The following is a 10,729-nucleotide window of genomic DNA, read 5'->3' as shown; positions in this document are numbered from 1 at the left end:
CATCTTTGATCTACAAAAACTTTTATCGAAACAGCAAGAAAGTAACATTGGTTCATTGGTCTTTAACATACGCAGCTACCCGTCCCAAATCGAGCTCGCTCTAACGCAGATTTATGTACGAGACTACTACACGACGGATGTGATTGGGGTTCGCTCTACAAAATGTAGCGACATCCATTACTAGCCTATTTATACCTCACTGCTATGAGATAATAAGCATCAAATAGCAATTAATGATAACTATTAGTAAAATGCTACTCACTTAACAGAGTAATTATTTTATTCAGGAAATAACATAAATAAATGCTTGGACAGCTCCGGACTGCTTGAAAAGAATGTGTAAAAGCCGTTTATTTCATCTATTTAAAAAATGATACCTTTGACGATTTTTACTTTCTTTATTTTGTCGCTCGTATCACGTACTGATGTACGAATCGTGACGGGTCGCACGTCTGCAGCCCCTCTTTATTTTCCAATCAATATCATCGATGGTCTAAATATTCCCGATTAGAAATTGTAGTAAAAAACGTAATTTAAACAGTTTTTTTTTATATACGTTTTCCTAGTATATACATACATATGGTACTGCGCTATGCCAATTCAAGTTTCGATGCCTCTCCTAAAAATAAGCCCAAATAGTTAACGTCCGTGTTTTCGCCGTTCAGCATTTACTGCCTCCACTTTTCGTACAGACTTTTTATTAATCCTTATCCTATGTTGTTTCATTAACAAAAGCGTTTACATCAAAATTTTGTTTATATATTGCTTTCAATGAAATACAAATCGACTCTTTTTCGAGACTTAAAGAAAAACACACTTGTTATTAGTTAAAGTTATAGCGTTATAAGTTCAAATCTAAGGTAATGTGTATCAAAAGCGAGTTTGTCAACACTTAATGCAATTGTAGCGTATTAAAAAGTCTGCAGTAGACCATATTTGTGGGCCCTATAATTAGACACAAGTCTTCAAATACTCGTAGTACGATTCTTGTAATGAAAATAAAAGAAGATAATAGAAAAAAAAAAAAAAAAAAAGACTAAATTATGGGATAATGCGAAGATCTGACCATAAATAAACTTGAAACTTTTCATCTTACTAGCAACGCACTCCTAACGCTACATGCATAACCACAAAATTTAGAAATATTGTGCATAGATAAAGTATACTATCCAAGACGCATACACTTATATAATACGTTACCTATTAGAGCACATCTTGATCGGAATACGCCATCCGTGTGCCTGGCCGGCCGCCGTTCTCTGGATGGGTCAAATCAGCCGGGTAGCGTCGAGAATGTCAGTAGAGTAGCGGCGATATATCTAACTGTCCGTCTATCTCTTTATCCAGTGATCCTCATAATCTGTCCCGTAACGCTCTTCCTATCGACGATTCGCACTCGGGTCTGCCCATACCACCGTCGTGCGTGCCGCTCTTAGAAATCGCCTCGTCGAAAACAAGCAGGAGCTGCTGCGCGAGCAGGAGCAGCCGAGACGAGCGCCGCTGCATTCGGCCGCCGCATCGCATTGCCAGTCAGCTGCTGCCCTCTAAAGCGAGTTGTGCTGTGGTAGGTGAGCGCAAGCGTTATTCTGGTCGGAGCGGCGACAACGGTCGCAAAAGGTTGTCTTTTACCGCCCCTCACAGAGGGCCTCTGTGCGCAGCAAATATTTAACTCTAGCGTAGTTGCTGTCTTACAATGTATACGAGGCTACTGGAAGAGGGTAAGGGACGGTAAGACTGTTCAACGGACTAACTACCCTTTACACTAGCTGCCCCCTCACTAGACAGGGGTTAATCAGACTTGAACGTGTAGAGAACTTCGTTTACAGCCTACCATTGATTCGCTGTATTGATGTTGGCCACCAGCGGACAGTTTCAACTGGCTTGACTGCCAGCGCCAGCGCCGGCGCTAGCGCTAGTGCAGGCTGCTTTGGTATAGATGTCTAATGGCAGCAGCCATCGCAGTGCAAGAAGGAGGAGGGTCGCGAACATGAAACAGACCCAGACATGCTCAGGCCCAGACGGGAGAATCGTCGCTGTGCTTTTGCTTCGAGCTAGCTAAAGGAAGCAGGGCGAACGAAATGGCAGGCCGACTAGTGAGTCACCAGTGAGAGCAGCGAAGCACAGTTTAGCTGCAAGAAGAAGAGGCGTCGACAGGCACCAAGTGGCGCTGCTGCTGCTATTGTCGTTACTATTACTATTTGTCGCTATAATAGTGGCTATTCTGTTTGTTCGAAAGAGGCCACCAACCATCTAGACTAGTTTGCGCCAAATTTCAATCGTGCAGGACTGGAATAAAGCTCATGCCTGTTCTGTTATGAGTGAACCTTGATTTCTGCTTCGGGAAAACACGATAGAATTTAAAAAGGTGTGCAGCAGCTCCGGCTGCGGTTGTATCACACGAGAAAACCAATAAAGCCGTACCGAACGCAGGTGATAGTGAAGACTGTATCACAATCAGGTGGTCCGACGAAGTGCACTCAGTATGGGGCAGGAAGCCGACGACAGCAAAACCGTAATTACCATGTATGTTAGCGGAATCAGTGCCAGTAAAGAGGTCAGTAGTAGAAAAGAAACACGATTATAGACGTTCATAGGCGTATCTGTCGATGATCGTCGAATAGGCAGTGTTGTTGGCAATTTTTTGCTATAGAACTTAAACAGATTCGTGAAAGTTTAGCTATCTGTTAGATCCAGCTGTAAAGTGCAATCAATTCAATTGCAACAGAAGGTGAATGAACGCCCTGCATGGAATGCCTGAAAGCAGGACTCATTTAGACCAGGCGGGTCATTTGGAAGACTGGTTTGGCTTGTCTTGTCTTGTCTTGTCTTGTCTTGGCTGGAGTCAACCCGATACAGACCGCAGTGCATCCCTGTCTGAGAGTAGGGCGTTCTAAGTCTCGCAGTTGGTCAACACTTTCTTAAAGACCAGCCACTGGTAATACCTATCCAATAAATAGCAGCAGAATGAGAGTACTTACAAAAAGATATTCTGGTTGAGTAGCAGCAGATGGCAAGGCCATACCAATCAGAAGGATGCTGCACCCTGGGTAAGATGTTGAACGAACGAATATCTACTACGTATGTACATATTTGAGCTACGATAAATATGTGAATAGATATTGAAGTCTGTATGTATACATTGTTTTTTTTCTCGTATGGCATGATATTGATCGCCCTTGGCAAATAGCCGAACTAATGGATCTGGTTTTTGACTGCAACACACAGTGTGCATCTCTGTAAACTAACACAGATATTCATGGATGTCTGCGGTTCTGAGTCGAATCTGTTACCGCCTTCATAAGCCGTAATGATAATGTAACCGTGATGATATACGGGTATTCGTAATATTATATCGGCCTGTTGCTGAAATTACGTGTCATCTACCAAACTTGCTACGGCGGCATTTATACTGTTAAACATTGCTTTCTTAAAAACGCGTTAACGCGATAAGTGTCGAGTCGTATTGAAGAATATATGATGAACGACAGCTACGTCACCGTGTATTGTCTTCGTCTAGGAAAGCTAAAAAGTAGTGGGTAAACATCTGATTTCTTTATCAGCTTTTCTTGATGGCATCGTTCGCTAAGCACTCGAAAACGTAGGTTTAGGAGCTCGCTCACAACAGGGTAATGCTCTCCTACCGTTAGATGTATCCTACCTGAAACACATTGAGTTTAACATAAACATACACATAAACTGGTGTATTTACATAAAACAAAGTGTGGCTGTTGATATAAGTGCAAATAGTCGACTGGCCGGGCTTGTACAGAGGTATTCATTAGATTACTGGTCCTTTTTTTCAATTCAGCCTAAATTAGTTCATATACATCGCATAGGATTAAGACAACGTAATAGTAAAACAACATTTCTAAATGACTAACTTAATAGACTGAAAAAGCTTAAAGCACCCTTTCTAAACTAATACGGTTATGGCAACTAATTCTAATTATCTACTATAAGTTGGTTCCATGATAAATCGGGTGGCATCGTATCCATTGTTAAACCATACTGACAATCATAACGTCAGGGCAAACAACTGAAATTACAGCTACGTTTACGATGACGTACCTATTGACCATGTTCATGCGTAGAAGCCGTCTGCGGATCAGACGTCCACCGACTAGAAGAAGACCGTTTACGCTTATACGTCACACAAATGTCCGAAAGTCTTTTTCAAACTAAATTATACCTACTTTATTTGTTATATTATTTACTAGAACGATTAAACCTGTTATGACAAGCGACTTCGATTCTCGTTGCGTCAGAGCTGCTTTTCGTCGATAGCCGGACGGAATCGAACGGTCGCTTCCGTGTCCGGCGTAGGCGGCGGTTCGTGCGCGCTCAGAAAGTCTTGCAAATGAGGTTTCGGTACTGTTGGTAACTGCAAAATTTAGTATGTGATAATTAACTACGTATTATGTAGAATCGAAATTAGCTGTTGTCGTAATAGAAGTAAATTAAAACTAAGCATTAAGAGTAGCAGTTCTCGCTGCCAAAGTAGCCCACCTTCACTCAGATATAAAAGAGCATTGGCCTTAGTCCTGACATACTCTCCAAGCGCACTATTCTTGATCCGAGAGTGGTTGGAGAGCTGCGACAGGGCTTAACCGGGCTAATCGACGCTTTATTTTTAATTGCCCTGGTGCAGCCAGCGTTCTGATTGCCCCACTGCAAAGAGCCATGGTTTGGCTTAAGGGCTTCTTTCCTTTCTGCATATGATCTTTTTGGACTTTGAAACAGACTTTGCTACGCGCTTTTACTTCACGCAGAAATTATTGGTTAATATTGATTGCGTAATATACACGTTCCGTCGCACGGTACGGCTTTCGGAACCTTGGCGCTCGTAAAGCAGCAATCGCAATATTTCTCTGCGTATATTGAAATTATTATATATGCTGTGTATATATGTACGTATATATATACGATTAAGTGATCTCACTAAATATACGTACTATATTTAATGGTGTTGTTTACCAAGTGCCGGTGTATAGTGTTATAAATACTACCTGCGCTAACTGGAACTCGCAGCGTATTTGCAGCATGGGTCGGGGCAGGCCTGACATGATGACAGGACGTATGTCTGCCTGTCCCTTCGCGTGGCTATGTACGGCACGTAAACTGGGACGTTTTGTCTCAGTGGAACTAAGTTGCTGGACTTTTTCATTGAATCACCACAGTAACGATGCTATACGGTGTTTATTAGCACGTAAAACTAATTATCTAATTACTTTCATACATAAAATGGTTTCTATACGATTCTACAGAGACTGGTAGAGTCATACGGTTGTGAACTGTTTATTTATTACTACGATATTTGTCGTGTAACGTATAAAGTAAAATTGAGCAAGAATATACTTCGGTCACGATGGGCGTGTCTGTTACATAAGCGCGTATGTAGAGCAGAACAGAAAATGTTACAAGTTTATAGGCTGTCGTTTCACATATAGTGTAGATATTGATGTACTGCCCTTGCTAAATTTCAGCAATGTTCATATTGGAATCAATGTTATCGTGTATACGTTTGTTGTTATATATCAGTTTAGCTTATAAAGATTACTAAACATATCAGGTAGAATGTGATAAAATATGGAATTAGATGTTATGGTCATAGTATTCACAAAAAAAAATTATCATTGCGATATAAATTAGCTCTGCTCTCGTATATAGGACATAGTCGTAATTTGCCGTGATGTTCTTTTAGCGTCGTATAAGATGCAGATCTTTGGAAAAGAGGCTTTAACAAACAAAAGAGGCGCTAACAACGCAGATGGCCAGGAACCTTCAAGCCCCTTTGGCGTATTCATATTTACTCAACAGTATCCTAGGCTATATGAGCGCTTATCGCGATCTAATAATTTCACCGCCACAATAGAGACGTTATGTGTGCGTGCTGTTATCAGTCAGTACGACCCGCATAGTAACTGATCTACATAATGTATCGCTCTGAGTCAGGATACTTGTCCATACGATTGTCTTTTTATTCCAATTTAGCTAACAAAACAGTCGATCTGAACATTGAATCTCAATGGCAACAGAAAATCTAGCCTCCCTTGTGTCACTCGATTATACATAGGCAATATGTAGCACAGAGGCTGAATACTACGCAGCCTACATATTAATCTACGTCTCTGACCCCCCCTCCCCCCGACATCTCGAATGGGTAGCTTTTCAAGTTCCCTATGCGTCATACCGTTCATATGTACACATAGAGCAAATTACGCTGTTCTTTCTAGACGTTGTTATCGCTCAGAAACAGCTAAGTTAGATACTGCGGGGGCGGTGTCAGTGACGCACCGTCACGCCACCACCAAAAACAATTTAGCCCCATCTCAGTCAGCCATTAATTTCTTATGTATATCTGATGACGTTAAGTTCACTGAGTTGGATCGCTATGTTATAGTGGTCTGCTATGAATAATTCACAGGATGGATTTTGCTCACGGCCAATACGACAGTGTCGCTTCGTACCGCCATAATATTCACGTCAAAGGATTGTTGTTCCCAGGCTATGTAGGTGGCAGGTTTCTACACAGTTTGCTAAAGCCGACTCTATTATCGAAACATTTACTTCGTTTTCGAAAGGGTTGAATCCGTCCCGAATTGACGTTAATTTTACACTGTGTACTACATTGTTTCGATAACTTTTTCCCCTTCTCGCAGTGTGTGTTAATAAAATACGAAATAATACGATAGATAACGCCTCAATAGTTAACAAACAAGGGCCATATCACGTCAATGTTGAATCACTTTTAAGTGTTATATAATACGTTCAAAATGAATATTTAACTAGATAGATTGCGACATTGATCACTGAACGAATTTACTACTTATTTTGTAATGTATTTTCTCACAATGTAATCGCTATTCGAAACCGAGATTTCAGCAATAAATAAGGGATAAAGGAACATTCGTTTTATAAATTGTCCAGGTAGTATTTGCGTTCCCCTTGTCGGTCAACTAATCGTATACAGGTACAATAAGGGAAACAGCATTATAATGGGGTCCGGTGATACGTATCTCATGCAGGAAAGGGCCTAGGTGGTGACCGAAACGAAAACGACTGCTACAGTCGAAAAAAGCTCAGCCCATCGCCTACGCAAAAAGTATTGCTCCTAATAATAAATACCAATACTCTTCAGCCAAAGCGTCAGCACAAACGGCTTCCCCCGCCAAAGCTGGTGATGATTAAGAAAACGAGCTCAAATCATGTCGTTTATGAGTAAAATGTTCTTCCGTACGTATGTGTTCCTGCGAACTGAGCGATACGATGTCGGTGTCGCGTAAATTTGAAATTAAGAAAATGTCTAAATTATGCCCGAAGCCGAAGTTTGTTGTTGAAACCTAACGCTGAACCGCTCTCCAGCTATTAATTAGCAGTTGGTCTAATGCACTCATATCCATTCATCAGGGCTGTTCTCGTGAGGTCACCGATGTTTAGCACTTGAATAGTTTGCTTGCGTGCTTTAATTGTCACTATGTATTTGTTGTTGTTGTTGTTGTTATTATTACATCTAAAAATCTTTCCTAGCAACAATAAAATTCAATTAACCTACTAACGGAAGCTATAATTGTGAACCCTCGTTTCACTTTATCTATGATTGCTTTGATTGTATTGTAGCTGAGAAGAACAAGTCATCTTATACTTCTCTCGCGTGGGTGTGTGTTGATATTATACTATTTTATGCTAGCAAGCGATGTCATATCAGCTCTTTGAACGGGGCTAATGCGGTGACCTGCTTTTACGGCTTCTTAAGACAGAGACGGCTATTCCGGCAATGAAAAGACCGACTGACTCTCGTTCAGCCCACTGTTGAATGGTTTTACTTTCGCCATCGTGGCTGATTCCCGATGGTAGACTAACCATAGAGCTTTGAAAAGATTGCGTCTAGGGTTGCCGATCCTCAAGACAGACAGACAGACAGACAGACAGACAGACACACTCACTCACCAGTCACTGCGTCTATTCAAAACACATAAGGGACAGCAGTTCAGTGGCCATATGCGAAATGGCCCCCACCATCTGACGAAGCCAGTGGCCGCCCATTATGGCGTGAAACTATCGCCACACTACCGGTGGAATCCAAGCGTAGTTTGCAAGTTCCGCTGCTATATCACGATACAGGCCGCTCGATGAACTTGTAACGAGCAACTGTCTTACTGCGTCGCTTATGGCTACTAATTATTTATATAATAATATGTAGACATCAAATCAGGGGCATTGCTATTTTCATTAGTCGCAAGACGGCAGCAAACGTTCGAGACGTAGGAAAGATCCCATTCAGTCAATGGAGTAGTAGTAGTAGTAGACTGCTCGTGAGATACGCAGCAGCTGTGTTCGTGTTGCCTGTATCGTGTGTCTTAGAAATATGTCTAGCGATGGTCATTGTATATGGCGGTACTGGTAAACCAAGGAACGAAGTACGTTTTTAATAGATATAGGACATTCTAGTAAACAACAGGATCTCACAGCGGAAGACAGAGGAAAGGAGTTGGCGACAGCTAGCTGAGCCAATGCCTAGTCCCTAGACCAATCATTATTTCAAGATTATGTCGCTTTTAATCAAGCGGATATTGTCTGCCTAGCGTCATTCATAACAGATTAGGAATAGCACGTTGAGATCAGGAAGCAGTTGCTAAATTTAGAACACTACAAATCTTTGTTTCAGCTTTCGACCTTCTATGTGAAGCCATATGAAAATGATCTTGGTCGGTAAAAATGTTGGATCTTTTAAGAGCCGCTCGCAAATTGAATCGTCGATTGAATTATGTCTTTGACATACGTTGACTACCTCGTAAGCCTTTCAAAAGCCAACGATAAACATACGAGTATTTGTTGATGTTGCATTTCAATCTTGGTTGCCGAATAGCTTATAGGAAGATATTTATGAAGATAGATCTTTATTATTATGTTCACTATTTAAGATCTATAGGTCTATCTATCTAAGAGTAATAATCTAATCTAATAATATAAACCTTTGTCAGATTACTGGCGCGCTGCGTAATGAAGAAGTTACGCTTCGCTAGGTCGCGGTTCCGCTAATCGACCTTTAATGCTAGAAAGAAATAGTAATCATCACAATGTAGTTAGTACTATGTAAAATACCAACTAAATCCAACCTATATCAGTTTGATTATCGTGAGTAAAACGGGGATAGATAAAGATAAATACCACTAGATGTCAATTGTTCCACCTAACGTATCCGTAAGACTAGCACCGAATGGCGTCTTAAGAAAACGTTGAGCGTATGAAGCTTTCGCCGATCCCTTGTGCAGCCCAATCGCAGGATCGCACATAACTGGACCCAGCTGTTCGTGTCTAAAGGAGTTCGCTCGGCGTTCAGCAAGAACACATACGCTGAGTCGTCGTTTTGTAAACTTAGATTAAACGGTTTAGCAAAAGCTAGTAATATTACCAGAAAATAATCTTCATTAGGATTAAATAGCCAAAGTCACGTCCCGAAAGGGTCTCGAAATGACGGGGGCAATGAAGACTCTCGGCCTTGTTACATATCACTCGGCCTCCGCTCGTGCCGGCCTAAAAAATTCCAGCCTGTGAGTACAGCAACAAAATGCACAGGTCTCACCTGGCAGTATTTCTGTTGTTTTCAATTGACTCGATACATAAAATAGTAAACACTATACTTCTGGAGGAAGCGTATTTTTTTCTACTTATAGCACACACAAACACACGTATAGCAAAAATCGCGCTGTGTGTCTCTCTGCAGACGGTAATAATCTATTCAATATTTAGCTCCCTTAATTCGCTCTCAGTTGGATTGAAATTGTTTATTAACGTTAAATCTATTAATAAAAGAATGATACATGAATGCAATGAATATATAGATTAAATTATTCATAAACATCTTATTTTTTCCAGTACTATTTAGCCATCTTCAAACGTTAATAAACTGGATAAACTGTACTCATAAGAAGCTTTTTCTTTCGTTGTTATGCTAAACACCACCGCCACCTAGGTGAAAAAACGTCAGCAGCGTGCAGCCATGATTCTCACATCGATACGAGTAAAGTTCGAGGAGGTGGATATCACGGAGCCAGGCAGGGAAGAAGAACGTGAACTCATGAAGAAAAACTGCAAGAACGAAGAGGGTCAAACACTTCCCCCGCCGCACTTTTTCAACGGAGGAGAGTATTGTGGGGTAAGGAGTCGTCCGATAATGCAGACAGATGTAGAATAGAAATGGCTCCATCTTGTGTCTTCGCAGGGGTATACATATTTTTCAGCTATATTGAAATTGGTTGACTCAAGCGACCTGTTTCATTTACGCAGCCGTTTCTATCAGAGACTTTAAATTTCCTTTGCATAGCTATATGATCTACACTAAGGTTAAGTCACGTTTTAGTTAAAGATATCCACATAAGCCTTGACGCTTAATACAAGTATTTCCTGGTACTACTGGTAACTGTCATGCTACGCTTATCCAAGGTGTTAGTGAACTTGACTTATGCCTTGCAGATTCTCGGGTTCTACAAACAAATATTTTAAATAGAGAATTTATAGGACATTTATACTGTGGCAATTTTAAGATTGTGGGTAGCCATCGTGTAATGCAATGCATCGCTTAAGTCAGCCTCTTTCCGCTAACAAAATTACTTCTTGCTGTAAAAACTTCTTTGCATCAGTTTGAAAAATAAACGGGTATATAACACACACATATATATCTTTTAGAATAAATACATATATTTAGTCTATTTCAAATATAACATATATA

The 10,729-nt window shown here is 40.8% G+C and overlaps 1 protein-coding gene and 1 long non-coding RNA gene across 6 annotated transcripts in view; one reads left to right on the top strand and one right to left on the bottom strand.

Moving 5' to 3' along the window:
• Positions 1-247: 247 nt before the first annotated feature.
• LOC147757004 (uncharacterized) lies at positions 248-1,447 on the bottom strand. Its single transcript, XR_015323175.1, has 2 exons — positions 1,201-1,447; positions 248-619 (listed from the first exon to the last, which is right to left on the bottom strand). It is a non-coding gene; the product is annotated as an uncharacterized LOC147757004 (long non-coding RNA).
• Positions 1,448-1,918: 471 nt separating this feature from the next.
• The window catches only part of LOC111246766 (SH3 domain-binding glutamic acid-rich protein homolog), an 11,990-nt gene continuing 3,179 nt past the window's right edge, over positions 1,919-10,729 (top strand). Inside the window, exons 1-3 of one of the 5 annotated variants that reach the window (XM_022796924.2) lie at positions 1,919-2,554; positions 8,666-8,791; positions 9,974-10,156. In XM_022796924.2, coding sequence (XP_022652659.1) covers positions 8,765-8,791; positions 9,974-10,156 — 210 coding nt within the window. In that variant the 5' untranslated portion in view covers positions 1,919-2,554; positions 8,666-8,764. Of the gene's footprint in view, positions 2,555-2,909; positions 3,048-8,665; positions 8,792-8,869; positions 9,552-9,973; positions 10,157-10,729 lie in introns of those variants that run through there. The other 4 variants (XM_022796923.2, XM_022796926.2, XM_086982775.1 and 1 more) reach the window with 4 other exon arrangements.

Source organism: Varroa destructor, unplaced genomic scaffold (assembly GCF_002443255.2).
Source record: "Varroa destructor unplaced genomic scaffold, Vdes_3.0 BEIS01000003.1, whole genome shotgun sequence".
NCBI lineage: Eukaryota > Metazoa > Arthropoda > Arachnida > Mesostigmata > Varroidae > Varroa > Varroa destructor.
The sequence above is the reverse complement of the archived record's forward strand: the minus strand, read 5'-3'. Positions and strand labels throughout refer to the sequence as shown.